Consider the following 23,514-nt stretch of genomic DNA (forward strand, 5'->3'; position numbering starts at 1 on the left):
ATAGCGGTGCATGTCCCATGTTGTCCACGTGGTAATGAGTCATAGTCCTTCAGGACAAGGGCATGGACCTCCGTCACGCCAGCACAATGAGGTTCCTGGAAACACCGGAGGTGCCTATAATACCAATCAGCCGTGTCAGGCAGTGCAGTCGGGTTGACGTGTTGAACCTCTATGAAATGCAAAGCTCGCCAATGGCGAAAGTATATATCGATACAGTAGTTAGTGATAACTTTTATAGTTAGGCCTGAATTTAGAAGCCTAGCTATAATTGTTGGAAAGCTGCTTCAGCCACCATCAATGCAAAGATCAGCAGCCATCGCCTTCAGTCTTTTTTTTTTTTTTACATGGGTTTCCAATGGAGTTTTGTTTCAAATCCTCTAAAACTCTTCAACTTCTTCAACTTCCAAATCATTTTTCTTCCTCAATCTTTCAGTTAGAGCCACCATCTAAACTTTAAAATGTTGACAAAACTCCAACTATTTTTAAATAATTCAGCTTTTTGATATCTATTCAAGTTTTTTCAATATCACTGATTATGTTTCATGACTTTTTCAAGCCGTTTCTGAGATCTAACTACATGAGTGTGTACGTGAAAGCCGAGAGAGCAGACAGGGGAGTATTTCTACTCGTCTCATTAAAAGACTAAGAGCACTAACGTTACTACACAACTACTACCAATAGCCTACTAGTGCTAGCAACTACTAGGCTACTGCCCCTGGTGCTATATCTTATGCCACTACTACTAATTCTGCAGATGCTGCTAATATCAATTTTACTACTATTGCTAATGGAACTGTTTTGTTCTACGTCTACTCTATCTGCTACTGTTACCCCAACTATAATTTCAGCAATTAGAATTAATATTTATTATTATTATTATTATAATAATTATAATAAAATAATTATAATTATTATTATAATTAATATTATTGTTACGACTACTACTTCTACAGTTAAACAGTTTAGCTTTCAGCTTCTCCAGCATTGTATTTAAGCACTTAGCTTTGTTGGATGCAGTTCAGCTTCCACACTCCCTCTTTTGTGTGACTCACATTTTTGAAATTCATTTCAGCTTTCAGCTTGCGGGTATTTTTTCATTTTAGTATTTTCAGCCATATTTCATATTTTAGCATTCCAACGCATTTACAGCAGGAAAGGCATGTTCTAGTTGTCTCCGTTCTAACACCAACAGTTCTCTCGTGTAGGCTAGCCTACTGTGTGTTCCCACCACATATTTGGGACAGGATGAAATGTGAAAACGTCTGTAGTAGGCCTATTACATTTCAGCCTCAATCTAGCTGGCCGGCGTTGGTCTTCCTCGCTCGTCTGTCTCGACATATTCGGGCGACTTTGTTCAATGCTCACACTCTTTGCTGAGCAAACACTTAACCGTTCCCGGCCCCGCCCTCAGATCCAAAGATTTTGATTCGACAGATGTTTTTTTTTTTTACAAATCGCATCCAATTTTCATTAATCTCCAGCTCTGTGGTATTTCGGTCTGAATTAAAGGAGTCTATAAATTGATCTGCACACTTGTTTGAATTGCCTCCACCAGAGGGCAGCAGGGCGACCTGTCCTCTGCAGATTCAGACACTCGTCAAACGGAATGTGAAGCTGTTGTGAAATGTGGGTTATGATGAGACGAAGGTCCACATCCCATCCGCACCTCTGAACCACACCTCTTTAACGCACATGCCATTCATACCGAGGACAAAGACAGGCACTCCAGATGCCATTCATACATGCAATCCTTCACCTTCACCGTTTCTCAAACCCATGGTCCTTAGATAAACGCCTGCTTGTCCACAGAATACATTTCATTCTGAAGAAAAATACATATTGGAGTAGTACCATTACGCAACTACATACACACGGTGATTGTTATTTTTTATCCAACCGTATGGCTCTCCGAGAATAAAAACGAAAGCAGAGGCAGGTCAAAAATAACATATGTGATTGCTTCGACCGCTGAAACTCATAATACAGACAAGTTTAGTCTTATTTCAATTTTATTTTATTTATCTTTTAAAACCAATAGGAATAGGGGATGTCTTTAAAATGGGTACAATGATAAAAAACTGACCATTTTCTTTCTTTTCCACCTCTTTTCCTTCAGAGTGAGAGTAGGGATTAACAGTTGGATTGTATGCTGTGTGTGTGTGTGTGTTTGTCTGCCTGCATGTGTGTGTGTGTCGGACAGTGTGCGGCGTGTAAGGTAGTCCTATTGTAAACCCAGAAAGAGGAGTAAGCAGCCTTAGTGAATGGACACGTACCCGCAGTCAGACTAGCCAAGGGTCTTCCTGTCTAATAACTGCCTGCTTGCTTGTGTGTGCGCGCATGTGTGTTTGTGCGTGTGTGTGCGTGTCCATGTGTGTGTGTGTGTGTGTGTGTGTGTTTGTTTGTAGGACGGTCACAGGGTTTGGGGGGCATTTCTGAGGTGGATTGAATATTGCACTCCCGCGAGATTTCAAAAAACAGAAGGTGAAACAACATGGCGCTAGTAAATAGGATAACAGTGTCCTTGCCCCTGCCCAACTCTAAACTGCCACACTAATCAGAGCTAGAGAATAAATATAGCAGACATATTTAAAACCCAGCCAATCCCTAAATTAAAAAAGTGACTTCAAGCGAGTGAAGGAGGAGAGAAAAAAAACATGATTGCATTTTCAGTGGAACTTTTTGGAGATTTTACGCAGTGAAAAATGTCTTAATACCAGAACGGATTTTTAGTTTTTTTTTTTTTTTCTAAACATGGAATAAGTATTGTGATGTGCTGAAGGGTTTTAAAACATATCTTGTGAGATACCTTAGCCTGGGCCAAACATCATAATAATATCAATATTTAAAGGATAAAATACAAATCAACAATATTAATATCATTTGTTTTGTTGTTGTTGTCGTCATCATCATCATATTACAACTTACTTGTGTGTAAAAAATAAAAATAAAAAGTTATCCATAATTTAAAATGGAAAAATCTGAATGGACTGGAGTTGAACAAATTCTGGACCATGATTGGACACTAGTAACCGGGAAGGGAGGGGTGTCACCCATCAGTGTGCTTTGACCTTATTCATTGGTACGGCTGGTGGATCTCTACATCTGTATTCACTCATTCTGTGATCAATTAGCCATGACTGTGTTAAATCATCACAATAATTACTGATAGCTTTCTCTTCTTTTTATCTCCCCTTGTTGGAATAGTTTTCCCACCAGTTGCACACGGAGGGATGCAGACAGACAGACAGCCTACTGCACACAGCAGTTGTGGACGTTGGCATCCTTGAAGCGCAGACGCATCTTGGGTCTGTATTTCTCGAGGTAAAGAAGCTGTTTGGAGTTGAACGCTCCACGTCTTTTCCTGACGGGTGAGAGAGAGGGCAAGAGAATGAGAGGAAGAGAGAGAGAAAGAGAGAGAGAGCGAGAGATGGATCGTAGGTAAACGAAGGGATGAAACAATCTCATGAGCGATTCAGGACAAATCTAAACGGTACCATCAAACGCTCTTGTTAAGTTCACGCCAAGTCCTTTTACGGAAGCACAGTGAAAACTGGCAGAACTCGATTAGAAAAGAACTTGTCCAACTGAACGCAACAATGGACTGGGTTACACTTACATTTAGTCATTTAGCAGACGCTCTTATCCAGAGCGACTTACAGTAAGTACAGGGACAGTCCCCGTGAGGCAAGTAGGGTGAACTCCCTCACCGTTCAGCCACCTGACTCCCACCAGAGGGTTGATAGAGAAGAGGTACTCACTGTCTTATGAACTGCACTGCATCCTCATACTTCATCCCAGTCTCGATCAACGCTAAGGCCACCAGGACTGGAGCTCTGACACAGCAAGAGATGGAGAGACCAAGAGAGTGAAGGATGAGAGAGAGAGAGAGAGAGAGAGAGAGAGAGAGAGAGAGAGAGAGAGAGAGAGAGAGAGAGAGAGAGGAAGAGTGGACGGGGGGGGGAGGAAAAAGACATGGAGGGAGAGAAAGGAAAAGAGAGTGAAGGATGAGAAAGAGAGAGAAAAGAGAATAGTTGAATACCAGCGTTCCCATGGTTTCACGGTTCTGAGGGTGGGAGGTGTAAACCTGGGAAAGGGCCCTGGGAAACCTTCAGGGGTCCCTGGGTTCAACTGCTGCCCGCTGGGACGTCAAGTTCACACCCTGGCCCCTCTCTCCCTAACACACACACACACGTTGTGTGATAAGTAGGACACCGTAAGACAACCTTCTCACCAGGAAAACGGGGGGAGAAAAATAATAAAACAAAACGCAGCAAAACGATTTAATTGTCAGCCAGCCCAGCATGTCAACCCCCTTTGCTGACGGAGCATTCCTTCGTGTGGGTTCACACACTCTGTCTGTCTGTCTGTCTGTCTGTCTGTCTGTCTGTCTGTCTGTCTGTCTGTCTCTCTGTCTGTCTCTCTCTGTCTGTCTCTCTCTGTCTGTCTCTCTCTGTCTGTCTCCGTCTGTCTCTCTCCGTCTCTCTCTCTCTCCGTCTCTCTCTCTCTCCGTCTCTCTCTCTCTCCGTCTCTCTCTCTCTCCGTCTCTCTCTCTCTCCGTCTCTCTCTCTCTCCGTCTCTCTCTCTCCGTCTCTCTCTCTCCGTCTCTCTCTCTCTCCGTCTCTCTCTCTCTCCGTCTCTCTCTCTCCGTCTCTCTCTCTCCGTCTCTCTCTCTCCGTCTCTCTCTCTCTGTCTCTCTCTCTCTGTCTCTCTCTCTCTGTCTCTCTCCGTCTGTCTCTCTCCGTCTGTCTCTCTCCGTCTGTCTCTCTCCGTCTGTCTCTCTCTCCGTCTCTCTCTCTCTCCGTCTCTCTCTCTCTCCGTCTCTCTCTCTCTCCGTCTCTCTCCGTCTCCGTCTCTCTCCGTCTCCGTCTCTCTCCGTCTCCCTCTCTCTCCGTCTCCCTCTCTCTCCGTCTCCCTCTCTCTCCGTCTCTCTCTCTCTCCGTCTCTCTCTCTCTCCGTCTCTCTCTCTCTCCGTCTCTCTCTCTCTCCGACTCTCTCTCTCTCCGTCTCTCTCTCTCTCCGTCTCTCTCTCTCTCCGTCTCTCTTTCTCTCCGTCTCTCTCTCTCTCCGTCTCTCTCTCTCCGTCTCTCTCTCTCCGTCTCTCTCTCTCCGTCTCTCTCTCTCCGTCTCTCTCTCTCCGTCTCTCTCTCTCCGTCTCTCTCTCCGTCTCTCTCTCTCTGTCTCTCTCTCTCTGTCTCTCTCTCTCTGTCTCTCTCTCTCTGTCTCTCTCTCTCTGTCTGTCTCTCTCTCTCTGTCTCTCTCTCTCTGTCTCTCTCTCTCTGTCTCTCTCTCTCTGTCTCTCTCTCTCTGTCTCTCTCTCTCTCTGTCTCTCTCTCTCTCTGTCTCTCTCTCTCTCTGTCTCTCTCTCTCTCTGTTTCTCTCTCTCTGTCTCTCTCTCTCTGTCTCTCTCTCTCTGTCTCTCTCTCTCTGTCTCTCTCTCTGTCTCTCTCTCTCTGTCTCTCTCTCTGTCTCTCTCTCTGTCTCTCTCTCTGTCTCTCTCTCTGTCTCTCTCTCTGTCTCTCTCTGTCTCTCTCTCTGTCTCTCTCTCTGTCTCTCTCTCTGTCTCTCTCTCTGTCTCTCTCTCTGTCTCTCTCTCTGTCTCTCTCTCTGTCTCACACACAGAAAAGGGAGAAACCGTGAAAAACAGGGTAAAAAAAAAAATTAAGGTGCGAGAACCGAATGGAGGCACAAACTAAAAACACTTGCTGCTCCCACGCAGGGGCTGTGGTCTGTGAGGCCTCACCATCCAAGCTGAACCAAACCTGCTGCTTTGTGAAGCCAGTGAAGACAAGAGGATCTGAAAGCAGAAACTCCAGTCTAACTACCAAGTTATTTCAGTAGCTGGGAGGTTTCTTTGAGATGCAAAAAAAAAAAAAATGCTTTCTTGGAATGCGTTAGGTTGTGGGTGTGCGTGCGACTGTTTACCCCGGAATGCGACTGCATTGGCGCCCTGTGATTTCCGCGATCCAGAAAACTGAAGCGTTGGAGCATTTCTGTATGGGCACGAGCAATTATGCACTGGAGTGTGATGGGCAACCGACACAAGCTTGTCGTTTGATGAAATCGAGCGAGCGTGTCAAAATGACATGTCGGCCAATAGTTCAAAAGCCTTCAAAATAACTTTCAGTGCGCGTAGTCAAATACCTACTTTTGTGCAGTGTTTATTATTATAGATATCACATCATCTTTTTACTCTTGGCTTAAAATACTGTGAAGTTTGAAGAAGGTTCGAATTAGTAGCTCCCAGTCGCTCACCTGGTAAGAGCTCATCCCATTAACACAGGGACGTCATGTGAAACATAATAAACGGGACATGGTCCTCCCGCATGGTTCCATCAGGCCGGCTTCATCTCCCTGGTGACTGAACACCTCGTGCTTCCACCTGAGCCACAAGCTGACCAGAGACACTGGATGTCTTCACTGATGCATGGCTGAACCAGCTGATGGGCCCGTTTTGCAGAGCCACAGACGGAGCGGGCGCTCAAGCACAGTAGAGCGGGGATAAATCACTGGCTCTAATGGGGGGGGGGGGTTAAAATAAAAACATTGACCGGGGAGAGGCTCTGTAAGCAATCACCTCAATGAAGAGAGGACGAGACATGAGGCTGCCGATCGATGCTCCGAGAGAGAGAGAGAGACACTGGCTGTTTAAGTGACACAATGGCTGCGTTAGAGGACCTGGACAAGTCGTGGAGATCCTGCCTCCGAGTGGATGATGGACATGAAGACCACCTGGAGGGTTTCACGTCCTCCCAGCGGGGTCGGACTGAAGGCGGGGAAATTAAACCGGGCACTGCACACAAGAGCCAGGCTAACACTAACTAGCTGGTGCTAACAGGAAGAAAAGGGAAATAGTGGACCGTGTTTACAATAAATGCCACTGGGAACCACACGAGCCCCCGAAAAAAAAAAAAAAAAAAAAAAAGAGCCTCTGTCTTGAGCTCACCCTAGGGACCTGGCTAACACTACCCGGCGGCTAATTGGATAAGATGTGCGAGCCACCGCTAGCTGGAGCCACCGCTAGCTGGAGCCACCGCTAGCTGGAGCCACCGCTAGCTGGAGCCACCGCTAGCTGGAGCCACCGCTAGCTGGAGCCACCGCTAGCTGGAGCCACCGCTAGCTGGAGCCACCGCTAGCTGGAGCCACCGCTAGCTGGAGCCACCGCTAGCTGGAGCCACCGCTAGGAGATACTCACCGGCCCAAGCCTGCCACACAGTGTACAGCGATGCAGCAGCCTGGCTCTTCACGGAACTTGGTCTTTAGCAGGTTGAGCCAATCGTCCACAATCTGGGTAGGGGGCGGGGCGCCATCGTCAAAGGGCCAATCCTATGGAGACAAAGAGGATCAGCGGCGAGATACGTAGGAGCCCACTTCCTGGTGGAGTGGTGCTGACTGGGATCATGGTTTGTGTGTGTGTGTACGCACCAGGACCTGGATCCCTTCCTTCTCCACAGGGGCCTTATCATAGGTGGCGTCACACACCCGCACCAAAGTGTTCACTTCACACTTCTTCAGTTCCTGAGAGAGAGAGACAGAGAGAGAGAGAGTGAGAGAAAGCGAGAGAGAGGGTGAGAGGAAGAGAGAGTGAGGCAGAAAGAGAGAGAGAGAGTGAGGCAGAAAGAGAGAGAGTGAGAGGAAAGAAAAGCTGTCAATCCATGCATTCATAAACTTGCTCGAACTTGTTTAAGTGTTTACAGTAATCCATAGACACAGTCGTCAACAGGGGCTCACCTCTGTGAACTTGTTGAGCGTGGCATTTGTAGGGTTGTGGGTGATGAGGAACCTCATGCACTCGTAGGAAATCTCGACTGCAGCGGGGCGGTTCATGTTGGCGAGACGGCTTTAAGAAAATTACAATAAAAATACTTATTTCTAGTACAAAAAAAATGGCTTTTGGCTCAGATGTCAGCAAGGACTTCTAGTACGTTTCTGTACGATAAAAAAAATTGAATAAATTAAAAACAACAAAACAGGTGGGGAGAGAGGGATGACAACAGTTTCTACAGGATGGGTACAAAAAATGGAAACCAAAAAAAGAATGAACTAGTCCACAGTACTTCAGGGATGTCAAAAAAAGGGTAAAAATGAAACTTTAAAATTAAAACAAAAAAAGGGAGACTATCCAGGAGTCATCCAATCAGTTTACCCCATTCAGGAGAGCTGTTTGTGATTGGCTATTCGAAGAGAAAGACGAGAAGGGAAGAGAAGGGCGATTCCTTATTGGCTGGGACAGAGCTGGGCGATCTGGCCTAGGACTACGCGGTATCCCAGATGGCCGTGAGAAGAGACAGGGGTTCCCAGTGTGCTGGCAGTCAGGGGGGCTTCTGGGTAGCGTAGTCCCGAGGGGGGCGGCCGATTCACTTGTCCACGAAGGAGAGGTGCTGTGCCTGGCAGAAGTCTCCACTCACACTCACATTCGCCATATATGTACGGCCCAAATCGACACAGAAACACTGAGGGAGAGAGAGACAGAGGGGGAAAAGGGAGACAAAAGAAATATATGTTATTAACTCATGCAAATATAACCTTTTGGAACATTGGGTGTGAATTCAACAAATGTGTCAAGGCTAAACAAAAGCTGCATAAGATATGAACTTGTCTGTTGAGCATAATAAACACTGAATTAAAACACATATGAAGCCTTGGTTTGTGTAACAGTTGGATCACCATGTCTACTCTCTCTCATGGTGTGTGAGTGACAGGGAGGTGAAACTAAGTACCCACAATACTAGACAGGAAAAACATGGCAACGCCCGCAGGCTGAAGCAGGCATGTCATGTGACTGCCGGGGGTCTAGAAGGGCTTCAGAACAGGAGCACCTTGGTAGGATATCGTCCCGTCTATCCCCTACACAACTAAGGCGGCCCGGTCAGTCTTCCTGTGTCAAGACCTGGAGCGTCTGATCTCAGCTGGCACAAACCAGCTCCTGCAGTGAGCCTTCACACAGCTAGCGAGCGGAGGGAAGGGAGGGGGGGAGGGAAGGGAAGCGTTGCTGGGCTGACGCACGCATGTGGTGTCAAGAGAGAGGGGCCGAGAGAGAGAGAGAGAGAGAGAGAGAGAGGGAGAAAAGAGAGGGAGGGAGGAATAAGGAGCTTGGACTTCAGCACAGTGTCAGAGCCAGTCACAAGGTGAGGATTACTGGTGGGCAAGGCTTCAAACGGTCAGGCTGTTTCACAGTCCCACCTTCCACCTCCCTGAGACGGCTCCCTTCTCCTCTTCCTTATTCATCCCAATCTTTGGGCTGACACGTAAGTAAGACTTTGTCCACACACACACAAACACACACATGTGCAGGTAAATCACAAAAAGGGCTTCCCTATGAGAGCCCAGCTCCTGTCCCCCAGTCCCTCCCTCCTGTCCCCCAGTCCCTCCCTCCTGTCCCCCAGTCTGTCCCCCAGTCCCTCCCTCATGTCCCCCAGTCCCTCCCTCCTGTCCCCCAGTCCGTCCCTCAGTCCCTCCCTCCTGTCCCCCAGTCCCTCCCTCCTGTCCCCCAGTCCCTCCCTCCTGTCCCCCAGTCCGTCCCCCAGTCCCTCCCTCCTGTCCCCCAGTCCCTCCCTCCTGTCCCCAAGTCCCTCCCTCCTGTCCCCCAGTCCCTCCCTCATGTCCCCCAGTCCCTCCCTCCTGTCCCCCAGTCCCTCCCTCATGTCCCCCAGTCCCTCCCTCCTGTCCCCCAGTCCCTCCCTCCTGTCCCCCAGTCTGTCCCCCAGTCCCTCCCTCCTGTCCCCCAGTCTAAAGCAGGCCTCAGCTCATCACACTTCAGAGGGACAGTGCTCCCACAAACAGAGCGGCTTCAGGAAGGCTGTGTCCCTTCCTGAGCCCTCGTTCCCCCCCACCCCCTCCCCCTTTCAGCTTCGGCTCCTCGCGACTCAGCCTGGTCTCATCCCCTCAGCCCAGTCGCTCTCTTCCAGGCCCCCCCTTCCCTCCTGTTCTGTTCATCTGTGTCAGCACCGGCCTTCAAAAGAGACAGCAGCTCTACAGAGGCCAGAGATCTTCCCAGACGCCTTTAATTATTACCTCTGACCTGCCCCTCTGTCCCTCCACACAATACCTGGCATTATGATGGGCAAGACAGTGCGAGCAGCAGAAAGGGCGGGGGGGCAGGGAAAAAGACGACATCAGAAGATCCTTGTCATCAGCTTCAAATTCCCCAGAATAGGGAGATGGAGATGGGTTGTCAACGGCAGGTATTTACGGGTGATGTCACTGAGGTGAGATCACCAGGCCTCTCACGGGAGAGATGGAAGGATAAAGGGGGCCGTGGAGAGAGTCCCTGCCCGGGGACGCAGTAGGCAGACACTGCTGGACAACAGCAGGTCCCAGCGAGAGAGGCGCGACGGCCGCTTCCCGTAGACACGACTACGGCTGCAATGAAAGGCGAGCCGTTTCAAAGCGAGCCGCAAGATGTGATACAGTACAGTGTTGTGAAACTAGATGTGTCAGTTAGCGCTGACTACAAGCTGAGTGTGATTAACCCCCCCCACACACACACACACACACACACACACACACACACACACATCACTAGCACCCTGTTCTCCCACGCTGTTATCAGATTAGATGATTTCCATCAGCGGCATCCTACTTATTGGCCGCTGAGAAGCATTAGCATCCTATTCCATGCAGTCAGCGCACAGGCTCTGAGCAGCATGCGCACGCCTTGGTCGATTCCTTCTGAGGTTCTGAGGTTGTGTGTTCTGAGGTTGTGTGTTCTGAGGTTGTGTGTTCTGAGGTTGTGTGTTCTGAGGTTGTGTGTTCTGAGGTTGTGTGTTCTGAGGTTCTGTGTTCTGAGGTTCTGTGTTCTGAGGTTGTGTGTTCTGAGGTTCTGTGTTCTGAGGTTGTGTGTTCTGAGGTTGTGTGTTCTGAGGTTCTGTGTTCTGAGTGTCAAAAAGCTGCCTCCTTCACTCGTCTCCTTTCCTAAGAAAAGGATTGCTCGTGTGTAAACGAAAACGCAAAGCTCCGTTGACCAAGGCGTCTGTGGCCTACAGAGCTCGTTCAGTCAGCCAGCAAAGCTGTCAGAAGATCAGCCGGCTGATGCACTTGTTACACCAGGGCAGACAGCCAGCTTCCCGTGTCGGGAACTCATGCAAATCACCCAGAATTTGCACATTGGTTCTGCAAAGCAAGTCTTTGCAGATGGCGGCGGCTTGGGCAAACCACACACACACACACTCTCCAGATCAGTTTTGTCAGGCAAACAGTATGAATAACCACACAGGAAATGCAACTAACACTTGGGGTGTGAAAGTCACAATGCCATCGGTGTCTTTAAGTAGGCTGTCAAACTCCCAGTGTGGGTGATATCCACCCGTGACACTCACTAAAGCCAGAGCCTGTGTAAGTTCACTCGGTAAATGGTTGTGTAGTACCCCGGTAGCTCACTGGATAAGTGTGTGTACCACGTAGGCCTTACTAAATGGACCTGGAAGCAAATCCGCCCCTCATTGCATTTCTTCATCTTTCTCTCTTCCCCCCCCCCTGCTTTTCCTGTCACGCTTGACTTACAACTGTGCTTTTTTTTATCCTCTAATTTGCAGTCATGTTCCCAATGCCTTACGTGTAGCAAGCAAGCATCGACCAGAGGATTGGACGACACTAATCAGAACAAACCAAAAGCATGTTAGGATGCACACACGATCGAGCTGGTGCAGAGAAACAACCACTCCAGTTGCATGCTGGGCCCCTAATCGTCCAATAGGAGTGGGAGAAAGGTAAGGGGAGGGACCTGGGCAGGGTAAGGGGTGAGGGAGGAACTTTCCTCTGGTGCCCTGCTCCCTGTCACATGCTATCCTGGTGGGCTAACATGATAGGGAGAGCGTGAGAGCTGATAGGAGAGACCAGGCCCAATCATCTGGCCTCCCAGCGTAATCTTCTACACATTGACAGAGTGTGTGGGTGTGTGTGTGTGTGTGTGTGTGTGTGGGAGGGGGTAAGAAAAGAGAGAGAAGTCAAGAGCACTAGTGTCCAGAGTGATAATGAGCCCTGCTATCTTACAACAGAGAGAACAAACCCAAACAAGAGAGGGGGAACAGAAGAACAGAAAGGTTTTTGGGAACCCTGTGAAAACTGCATCGTCAGACGCACACATTCCTCCCGAAAGCACCGAGTACAACGAGCCTAGTTGTACAAACAAAAGGCGCCCTCCGTTTTCCTAATGATTGATCTAGAAACTGGCCGGAGGGAACCTGATTTGCATGTTCCACACGGGAGCCGTGTGGCATTTCTGCGTAACCAGACGGGCACTTTCCGTGAAACCGCACGCACGCCAACAATGGCAGACGCTAATTGAAGGACAACGTAGGGAAAGCTGTTCTAAAGGACGAGGCAGGGGGAGCGCGGCGGGGATTCAAACCTGGCGCACGCGTCAAACGACTTCCCTGAGGAGAAGAAGCCTGACGTCTGGGCCGCCCCAGAGAAGCTCCTATCACAGCCCCTCCACCCCCTCGCCCACCCGTTTCATGTTGACATCTTTGAACACTGTGTGAAACATGGAGGGGAGGGGGGGGGGGATTAGTGGGATTGTAAATAGCCGATAGAACCGGCACAGGGCTGTAATCCCCTGTTCTCAGATCCCGCAGATCTGGACTCCAGAATCCAGCGGCTAGCGTGGACACGGAGCAACCAGACCCCGGGCCCAGACCCTGGGACCAGACCCCGGGTCCAGACTCCCAGGACCAGACCCCGGGCCCAGACTGCCAGGCCCAGACCCCGGGTCCAGACTGCCAGGCCCAGACCCCGGGTCCAGACTCCCAGGACCAGACCCCGGGTCCAGACCCCGAGTCCAGACTGCCAGGACCAGACCCTGGGACCAGACCCTGGGACCAGACCCTGGGACCAGACCCCGGGTCCAGACCCCGGGTCCAGACCCTGGGTCCAGACTGCCAGGACCAGACCCTGGGACCAGACCCTGGGACCAGACCCTGGGACCAGACCCTGGGACCAGACCCTGGGACCAGACCCTGGGACCAGACCCTGGGACCAGACCCTGGGACCAGACCCTGGGTCCACACTACCCGGACAGGGTCTCTGTCATGGCGGTCTGGCTGAATCTCTGTGCGTGAAGCGGAAGACTCAGGACAAGATTCATTTTGTGCAGACTAGGAGCCTCAGGGCACGGCAGTAAAACACGAATGATCTGGCACTGGAGGCTGTATAGGGAAAACAAAGAGCTGAATGTTTAGCCAAGTGGGACAGAAGCTCAATCATGGGTAAAGCCCGGGGTGAGCTTCAGCCGGCGTCGTCCTCTACGACCCATGTTGGGCGTAGGTGTCAGGATGGGCGATGGGGGAGGCAGCATGGAGGGATGTAAGGAGTGCGACTACAGCGGGGTACCTGCTGCTTCACAGCTGTGCCAGGGGGGAGAGGCAGTGTCAGGTCTGGCCTGGCCTTCCCAGTGACTAGGACAGGCCAGGGGGGAGAGGCAGTGTCAGGCCTGGCCTGGCCTTCCCAGTGACTAGGACAGGGGGGGGGGGGGGGGGGGGGGCCTGTTCTGGTTTGAGTCATTTGGCTAAGGAGACAATGACAGTATCACAGCAGGAGACATTGTTGTGCTTTGTTAACTCACACCCTTACCCTGCCCTCCACTTGACACAGCCCCCCCCCCCCCCTCACACTCAGTATGACAGGGACAGCACTGACCCACTGCCCGGCAGGAAGAGGGCAAGGGCAGAACAGCAAGCCCGCGCTCAATCAGAACAGACGTGATGTGGACGTAAAGAGGAGACAGCCAGTGGCCAGGCCAGTGGCAGCCAGCATTCTCTCCTCTGCGCACAAACAACAAAGGGTTAGCCGCGAGGTGTTTCAACCAGACAGGGCGCGAAGGAGAGAAGACAAAGACACGGGGGGGGGGGCGGTACCTGGATAAGAGAGGTTGAGTCATAGACATGGCGGTCAACGTTTCGCTGACTTGATCCTTGTACGGGTGTCATATGGGAAGGCAGCTTCTGTGAACCAGGGCTGACACCTGCTTCTGAGAACCGGATGTGGAAAGATGGAAGAGGCACAGGTGGAACTCAGAGAGAGAGGGCTGGGCTTTTCTGGGAAGACGCTCTCACGGAGGCGCTCTGTTCTTCTGGGTACAAAACGGGCGTGTTGTGCTTGAGATTACTGCTGCTGTTGTGGATCTCATATTCAGCCTGACGTGCTTTGTGTGTCAGCATTGTTAAGAGAAGACTCAGCAACAGCCCTGGTGTGGCAGCAAGGTGTGGGCGACTCCCTGAAGCTGAGATGTCCTGGTGTAGCGGTGTGACAAGTGCTGTGCAGTGCTGCCATTTTCGGAACGCAGAAGTAGGAGTGGTCAAAACAGAGGCTGATAGCGGACATTGGATTCACTGGGCCGTTAAAGTTTGCGTCATCCCCCTTGCCTTTATGAATGGCGACTGCCAGAACTCTATGTAGAAGGGCATTTGCGACGCCTTGCAGATAATCTTTCACGTTGGGGAAGCGAAGATGGGACTGGGGGCGAACAAGGACAACGAGGAGAGAGAGAGAAGATAGAGTAAAAGAAAATGGGGGGGAAAGACAACACTGAATGAGGGATATTGTGTGAGAGAAAGTGGAAGAGAAACAGGCCTAGATAAGGCAGAGGTTCACACCTGCCCCAGGCCCCAGCTGGTTAGCTGCTGTGACGTCAATGCTGTGATATGCATGGTGGGTGGCTCATCCTACTCCAGAGTGAGGGGAGGGGGAGGGGGGGGGGGGGGTGGTGACCGTCACACACCTATGCACACACACAGCTCACCACTCGGCCCCAACCACACAGCCATAACTGGGTCAGAGGACAGGAGAAAAGAACCACACACACACACACACACACACACACACACACCCTCCCCTCCCCCGACACTTGGTAAAAGATAAGAGGGCCCGCGTTCCGGGTTAGAGTCCAGCACAGAGGGACCCGAACACAGGGCATGTTGACAGGCGACCAGGGGACACGGAGTAAACACCATTTACGGGGAACGCGAACGGCCCACCTCTCCCCGCTAAAGGGCGAGGTTGGCAAACACAACAACCCTTCACAACTGTCAACAGAGCCCTGTCTCTGGGGGGGGGGGGCTCCTCCCTCTGGGGGGGGGGGGGGGGTTAGGAGCCGGGCCGGGCATGTCGGGGCAGCACACTGCAGGGAGCACCGCCTCCTCTCACAGCTAACCTGCTGCGTTGTCAGCGGCCAGGCGGGAGCCGTCCCCTGATTGGCCGATGGGGAACCCAGTTGTCCCTGAGGGGTTGAAAGCGATACCCTCTGCGGATACGGCCGTCGCGAGGGGGTTGGGTGGCTTGTTGCTTTGTTGGCTGGATCCCAGTGAGGGTGTTATATGGGGGGGGGGGGAGCTTCTGAGAAGTAGGGCTGATGGAGGCTTCGAGGAACGTGGCTTAAGGAGGAGCAGGTGTACCTTACTGTGAGAGAGGCTGGCTTACTGGGAAGACGAGCTTGTGCGGGCCCTGGCCGGGAGGGTGGAGAGGGTACGTGAGGTGATCAAGGAGTCAGGTGGCTGAACGGTGAGGGAATCGGGCCGGTAATCTGAAGGTCGCCAGTTCGATTCCCGGCCGAGCCAAATAAACGTGTCCTTGGGCAAGGCACTTAACCCTACTTGCCTCGAGGGGGAATGTCCCTGTATTTACTGTAAGTCGCTCTGGATAAGAGCGTCTGCTAAATGTCTAAATGTAAATGTGATGAGGATCTGAGCAGCAGTGCCCTGCGTTTAAGGCTCCGCCTTGCAGCGGATTGGGAAGTGGGCCCGTAGTTTGAATTGAAGCCCTTTTTCAAATGTTTGATCGGATCAATGAAAGAACGTTGAAGAAGAAGAGCTGGTCGAGATATAGTCCCAATGTGCAAACACGAGAGACAAACACCGTGATCCAGCGGAGAAGTGCGCAGCATGTTACAAGACTAAAGATCAGCTTTGTGTGTGGGGCAGACGGCAGACCGAATGTCTCGAGTCTTAAGCCTAATTCACATCAATTATCTTCAGTGGTGAAGAAGAGCAGTGCTCAGACAGTGTCACCACAGGGATAGTCACTCGAGTTTGGTGTATTTATACTCTTAAGATAACCAAAGATAGCCGTGAGCCAAAGACCTTTTCTGGCAGGGAGACGGGCTGGGGCACCACTGGACCCAAATTCTCCCTCTTCTCCAAGTGAAACCTGCCCTGGGTGTTGACCGCATAGCCCAGTGAGCATTACCACTTAGTCTACTTAGCACCTGGGACAACACTCACCAAAGTAGGCCAATATTCAACACCCAGCTCGAGGGCCAAACACAACACGTGTGCACACACCAACGTACACACGAGTGCACACGCAAACACAGATATGACGCTTTTACAATGCCATGTTCAAACAGCAACACGTCAAACAACAATTCTCTTGCCTGTGCAGACATGCATGTAAACAAGCTTAAAAGAAGAGGTGAAACAGATCTTTGCTCTATAAATACACCCAAGTAAACACACAAACAAACAAACGCAATCTTAGGCTGCGTCCAAGCATCCTACTCTGAAGGGTTGCCCGGTTCACGACATGCCTCACCTAGACCAGCAGTACTTTTCCTGGGTTAGGCTACTGGATACGACAAACCACCACAGCCCCAATGGAGACAGTCAACAGCGCAGCGAAGACGACAACATAACAGTCCTCAGCAGTCCAAACAAAAGGAACACCTTCTCTTGATTAGCAAAGCTTATTAGCCTAAATATGCTACACACTTGGTGCCTCAGTCTGTTGCATGGCTACCGGTTCTCATGGGACTAAACGTGAACCTGTTATTCTGCTGCCTTCCCTGGGTGGGGGGGGGGGGGGGGGGGTGAGAGGTGTAAGCGTGTGTTCTCTACAGACTATCCTCCCTATACGAGGCAGAGCGGCCACTTATCACAAGGGCTTTTGCTGCCTCTGAAACAACACGACGATCAAATTGGCCACGACAGTGACGAAAGGGAGGGCGTGCGAGGGCTAGGCACATTCACTGCTGTGCGTGTCCCTCTCTCCATCTCTGCCGACCCCCCTTCTCTCTGAAAAACCGAAAGATTAGGAGACCTAATGGGGGTGGGGTTGGGGAGGTGAAGTAAACTAAGAGAGTAATCTTAGTTAAGAACAAATTGAAAACATAGAGCCCACACAGGTTTACCTCTTTGTTTACCTACATTCAAATCAAGCCTCAACTTTGCAAGTCAAAGCCTGCCGTTCAAAGTGTAACATAGGGAAGCTGGTGATAATCAGGAGAGGGCTGGAGGAGGACATGGGCAGAATGTTCGCAGATGTTACCGACAGGATAAGAGAAGCCGGATCGTCGAAGGTTGAACATTCACCCGTTGCGAGGCTTGTCCCTCTTAAAAATTCACCAACAAGTCAAATGGATCACCTAGTTACTGTTGACAGGTGTCCATCCAGAACGCTGGTTTCACAACCAACGCCAGGTTCTAAAGTAGCAATCCTGATTATGTTACTCTGTGTCACTCTCCAGATGATATAGTCTGTCCCTTTTACCACCCACCCCCATCCCGACTTATTGAAGTCTGTCACGTTTACCCCCCCCACGCCCACCCGAAAAAACACCGGTGACAGCTATTGTCATGGAAAATGTGCCAGGAGACAGACTCCAGCTCACCCTAAGCTCTTTAATGAGTCATAATCTCCAAACACAAATGTAATCAGCTCTCTTCCAGAAGGTCAGACCCTCCGGCTGAAGACTCTGCCTGGCCACCTCTACCTGTACACACACATACACACACGCTTGGAGACCAGAAACTGGGGTTTCCCAGGATGGTTTGGTGGAGTGTGGAGTTCTCTTTTAAATAAGTTATATAATTCAGAGAAAGGTCATTTGGCTCTAACTGTGACATCACACACAAAGGGCATACACTTTACACTAACTGAGTTGTTCAGTCATGCAACCAGTGTCTATGCAACATCAAACACATGAAATGTATCTAGCTGGAATTGGGTTACACCACACTATGAATGTCTGCATTAAAGTTACTGCAATGACCGGACTGTGGAAACCACTTCCTGTGGTGGTCCTTTTTTTTGGGGTGAGCTCTTGGCATCACTTCCTGTTCCTGTCTGAAGCCAAGTAGTAAACATGGCATTCACTAAACCTGGATTTGACAAACATATCTTACATTTCAAGATGTACGGATAACTCAGGACACACAGAGGGCCAGGCAATGCTTGCTGCTAGAGGCCCAGTGTGGTATTAATCTGTCTGACATTTCAAGACAAACTTCTCCTAGCAGAACACCGCGTCAACTGAGAAGCCTGTTGCCATAACAACCGACATCTGGGGGTGGGGAGGTGGGGGGGGACAGACAAGAGCCCCCGCAGGGCCCATAGCCGTCCCTCCGGAAGAGCAGGACGAGGAGAGGGGAGCGGTGGCATCCCTTTTTAAACATTTACACAGACGAACGAGGGGGCGAGGATGGCGGATCTGTGCCCGGAGAGGTAGTCTTCTCCTCAGGGTTAGCATGGACCTGGGACCGGCCAGTCCTGCCCGCGTCTTCAGAGAGGATGGAATGCTAGGACTGACCTTTTGTCAAATTCTGAGGGTGACTCCGTCCAACTCCCACCCCCCCCCCTCCCCTCCGGTCTCGCTGCACACACACACACAGCAGGCACGCTGTGAAAAGCTGCACAATTCATGTTTTTAAATAAGCTGACTGAGAAGCTAAATGAAAGGCCACTGTCCTGCAATGGGGAACATAGTCCCTTGTAGCATGTCAGTGGGGAACTGAGAGAGAGAGAGAGAGAGAGAGAGAGAGAGAGAGAGAGAGAGAGAGAGAGAGAGAGAGAGAGAGAGAGAGGCAGAGAGAGAGGCAGAGAGAGAGGCAGAGAGAGAGGCAGAGAGAGAGGCAGAGAGAGAGGCAGAGAAAAAGGCAGAGGTAGAGAGTCTGTTCTAGACTGTGGCCAACGCCAAAAAAACCAAAACATTCTAGATCCAGATCAGAGGCAGTCTGGTGAACAACAACCCGACCTGGACAAACAGCTATTGAGGACGAGCACTTGTTTTTTTTTTGGTTTTTTTTGCACCTGTAACCATGACTTCACCTTGCCCTCTCAGGGAGACGGCCACCGTTGCCGTAAACAACGAGCTGTAAACACAAGTTGACAAAAGCGGATCCTATTCCTGTTGCTCTGGTGTAAGCAAGGGGCATGGGGAGGTTAGCAGCAACATCCAGGGACACTGCCAGTACAAGCAAGCCTCTGCCCCTTCAACTATCAGTGTTGTGGCAACTACTGACAACAGATTGGCAGCAGCAAAACCCTCAAATGGTCCATAGAGGGAGAAAGAAATAATCAATCCAATAAAAAACGTAATTTTTCCCTTTCGGGACTGGCAAGGTTAGGAAATATAACAGTTGACAATGATGGTGTCCGTACATAGTGGTCTGGAACATTAACAGTTCCCCATTTCGCTACAGAAAGACACCCAGGGGTATACACGAGATATTCAACAACAACAAAAAAGTGTGAAAATCTTGCTAAGGCCTGGAGCTGAAACGTGACCCTTCTCAACCCCACCTCTGAGCAGCCAGGCAGGCCGTGGTGAGGGGGTGGGACCAAAGCCCCTGCTTCCATCCAGATCACCCCACTCCCCTCCCCACTCACTCACTGACCCCACCAGGCCCGCAGAGAGGGTTGAGGTGGATGGGCCTCTCAGCTTTCACGGTTACGGTAACCAAGGCTCAGGACTTCCTCTGGAGCCGGCATTGACCTTCTTTAGGCAGCTAATACAGAGAAAGAAAGAGAGGAACTACGCTCTTTGTGCTAAATGTCAACTGGTATCGTCCCGACTATCTTAACAGATCACAACAAGTTCTTTGTACAAAAACGCTTCAAATTTAAAAAAAAGTAAACAAGATGTGCTGCGTTCCATCTGGAACAGTATGGAGGAAAGCAGAGTTGCTAGCATGGAAACATGATAACAAAGCAAGTCTGGCATGATGCAGAATTAAGCAGGGCAGGCCGTTCAGAGGCAGCGTTGGCAGTTTCGGTCTGTTTAAAGATGACTCATCTCAATGCATACTGCCAATAGAGGCTGATGGATGCCCTGCCTGAAACAGGCAGGAGGGCCCTCAGGACAGTATCGTACTAAAATCAAGGAGGGTAAGCTGATCCTAGAGCAGTTCTCCATCACATACAACCCTAGGCTGAGAGTACACAATAAAACAGAGGGTAGTAAACAGAAGGTGTGTGTGTGTGTTAACAACTGTGTGGCTGCTTACCAATGAGGGCCTTTCCTCTGCACGAGGCTTACTTGGCTACAGGCAGTGCTGTACAAGCGAGACTGAGTGGGGCTATTTGCAGAGCCTGCACTATGTGTCAATTAGTTTTGATGTAGAGCAGGTCAGTGTATATGGGACCTACTTCCATAGGAACTTCAATTGTTGTTAAAGAAAAGAAAAACACAATCGCTAGAAACTTTAACTTCCCATTTAACAGGTGCAGTTTTTCATGTATTATTTGCTTCACTATCGTCAGCATTTTTTAAAAAAAAATTTACAAATAACTTATTTCGTTTTGAAAGACAGGAAATGTACCTATGTGCTTATGATTAGGTGTGTTCTCTGTGATTGCAAATTGGGTCAGCTCGCTCTGACTCATAACCTGGAATGTGTAATTATCCTACCTGTTTCACAACCTGCACTGCAGGTACATTTACTACCGCCTCTGTTCCTCTGTTCTCAATGGGGGGAAACAATGGTTGACTGACAGAATGAAGGATAGAGGATCCTGGGATGGTCACAGCTGTTGTAACTAACTTCCTTCCCAAATGCATTTCCTCTAACTCGCATGAGTCCATATGACAAATTGTAGCAGAAGTGTGGAGGGGGAGGGGGGGGACAAGAACCCTTTTCACTCCATAGATCCAATGCAACATCTGGCAACCAATTCACCACTGCGTTATAAACTTGATCATCGTAAACTCCGGATAACGATACTTTCAATATCATAGCTATCTGGGTCGTAGTTATTCTTCATGCATAGAATTATCTACAAGCATGATATTTCTGGTGGTTGGTTCCCACAACAAGCAATTCCAAGTACACGCCACACTGTACTAAGAAAACTGTGACGGCTTGACAATAAGCCAATTCGGTATAGCATTACACTGAAGCCATAAGCTACTAGTTGCATCTAACAAAACGGTGGATACTGATACTATCCTAGACATGCGTGTGACGCAAGCTAGAACTGGACAAAACCGGCAGCTACCAATGTAGCCAAGCACTGGGAGAATGTCTGAGATATGTTTAGTTCGCTAGCTGAGATAATACTTTCTTTTTTTTATATAAGCTAGTGTTGCACGCTAGCTTTGGACACTTGTGAAAATATATGGGTCAAAACGGAGGATTGGTTAAAATACTGATGTGGCGAATGATTGAGGTAGAGAGCGAATGGCCCTGCGATGGCCTCAAATGATTTATTAACTCGGTAGGTCTAGTGAGTTGACGTCTAAGAAATTGTATCTAATTAACTGCTTTATCGATGTGTAGCACGAACATCATCTAGTTGCTTTCGTTGACAAGTAGCTAGCTGAGCAAATAGGGCTCGGTCGATTTGCTGGATAGATCTTACCAATGTGAATCGAACAGTGATGCTGAGGCACTACAATATTAGACGGACCTCTCACTGTTATTGTGATTTCTTATTCTGATACCAGACACGCTTATAATACGCTTGCAAAGTGTCAAATATGCAGATTTGGGAAAGTCTCATTGATAACAATGTAAAAGCTATCGTTAGCATGTCTCACTCAACAAGAAAGCCCCTAGAAGGCTAGGGGATGCCCCAGCTACTAGCGCTTAGCTAGCTAGACAGAGAGAGCGGGCCGCCTCGGCTCGGGATAACGGCACTGACCAGAAATATTTGTCGATTAAAGAATGCGTGAGCATGATTAGTTATCTTACCTTGTGGTCAAGTAGCAAGCATACGTGGTTAAGTCGTTAGAGTTGGGCACAAATGTCTGTTAAAATCAATTACTGTTTTCTGTCAAGTCTAGCTAGCTGGCTAACGCGAACGTCACCGAAACACACACACCAGGATCAGCTAACCTTGCTTGCTAGCTTAGAGCTAGCTAGTTTGACAAATGGAGACACGGTTGTGGTCTCACAGAATTAGCAAATTAGTCGGGTTGCTTTGCACATCTTGAATACGTCTTCGTTAGTAACAGCTACACTCATCGACAACATTGGACAATCGTAGGTTTCATCCACAAATAAACTGTTTTGAGACAATGTCCCCCGTCTGTTTAAGTGATGTGTCCAACCTTGTCACCAGCTAGCCACATAAACCGGGTGTGCTAGCCGAGTGAGCAATCTTTTCAAAATAACTGCTATTGTGCGGATGGATTATTTAGATACCCAGCTCCACTGTGTGTAGATTACTACGCATTTTTTCGTTTGTAAGTGCTTACAAATTCCCCCAAAACGCGACTTCATTAGATAGCTCTGCGTCGTTAAAGCTAGATGTCATGGCATATGTCGCTTCCACGGCAAAGTCCGTCCTCATTTACTAACAGTAGTTGACGTTAGCTAGCCCTAAACATTCAGCGCGGCGGCTAGTGTTTCTTGGCTTTTGTTACCAGATAGCTAGCTATTTAGCTAGAAGCAAGCCAGATTAGCCATTTTAGCTAAGCACGCCTAGGAAAGTATGTAGCCATCATGCTAAATTGTGTTACATCAACAGCGACGCTTTTTTGTCAAGTATACTTGTATATAAACCACTTGAATATATTGGTTTTCTACATACGGCACTTCTACTTACAAAGAGCAGGTTGAACATTGAAATCCCGTGACTATCCCGGAGAAAGTGGAGGGAGTGCAGATAACGCTGCCAGATCGCTTTTTTGTTCCTCTTCTACAGTGTGGGTGAGAGTTCTCCTTCGAATTGTGATGGGCGGAGTGATCTCGCTTCCGTCATTGCCACGCAAGAACTTGGCCTATTACTATTCCTTTCCTTGGCTCCCTAATGATGAGTTTTTAGCTAGTTACAATACAAACAAACTCAGAACATATCAACGTGTTTTCACCGTTTTATTTTATATTGATAGGTGGCTACAAAACTTGTTAGCGCTGAAGATTCCGCCCCCACAATGTCTAATAACACTCACGAGGCTATGACTCATACGTACCGGTCTGGTAGTTGGGTGACCTCAGAATGACACATTCAGCCATAAATCTTTAGGCTACCTAATCCTGAACTTCAAAGTGGAGCTCAAAAAGAGCCATCCTATTGTTATTGTTTATCCGTTGTGTTTCAGATATGGACTGGAGCCAAAAGCACACTTTCCTTAAAGTAAACCGTAAGAGAGTTGAGCCTGTTTTCAGAGAGATTTCCTCCATGACTTTCGGCTACACTGTCACTACCATACTCATCAGGACTGGACCCCCATCTATTGTTTTAAGGACTACTTTCATGTCAAAATTAACAGTTTTTATTTTATTAAATTCCTATATTCATGTTTGTATTATGTTTAATATCTACCAAACGACAACCTACATTTATGACTGAGCCAATGGGGCTTTT

General features: G+C 49.3%; 1 protein-coding gene and 1 long non-coding RNA gene across 3 annotated transcripts; one reads left to right on the forward strand and one right to left on the reverse strand.

Annotated features, from left to right (window-relative positions):
* Window positions 1-1,991: 1,991 nt before the first annotated feature.
* ptp4a2b (protein tyrosine phosphatase 4A2b) lies at window positions 1,992-22,955 on the reverse strand. Of its 2 annotated transcripts, none has more exons than XM_084696733.1 (7): window positions 22,753-22,955; window positions 8,144-8,450; window positions 7,729-7,837; window positions 7,423-7,515; window positions 7,193-7,323; window positions 3,759-3,833; window positions 1,992-3,361 (listed from the first exon to the last, which is right to left on the reverse strand). In XM_084696733.1, the coding sequence occupies exons 2-7, from the start codon at window positions 8,146-8,148 to the stop codon at window positions 3,250-3,252; spliced, it is 525 nt and encodes a 174-aa protein (XP_084552859.1). In that variant the 5' UTR covers window positions 8,149-8,450; window positions 22,753-22,955; the 3' UTR covers window positions 1,992-3,249. The 2 variants fall into 2 exon arrangements, with proteins under 2 accessions (XP_084552859.1, XP_084552861.1); XM_084696735.1 differs by lacking the exon at window positions 22,753-22,955 and adding an exon at window positions 16,522-16,713.
* LOC146295671 (uncharacterized) lies at window positions 21,179-23,448 on the forward strand. The gene is made up of 2 exons (XR_014753317.1): window positions 21,179-22,856; window positions 23,249-23,448. It is a non-coding gene; the product is annotated as an uncharacterized LOC146295671 (long non-coding RNA).
* Window positions 23,449-23,514: the final 66 nt, after the last annotated feature.

The sequence above is a fragment of the Hypomesus nipponensis genome, chromosome 4, assembly GCF_054491055.1.
Source record: "Hypomesus nipponensis isolate SF chromosome 4, ASM5449105v1, whole genome shotgun sequence".
Taxonomy (NCBI): Eukaryota; Metazoa; Chordata; class Actinopteri; order Osmeriformes; family Osmeridae; genus Hypomesus; species Hypomesus nipponensis.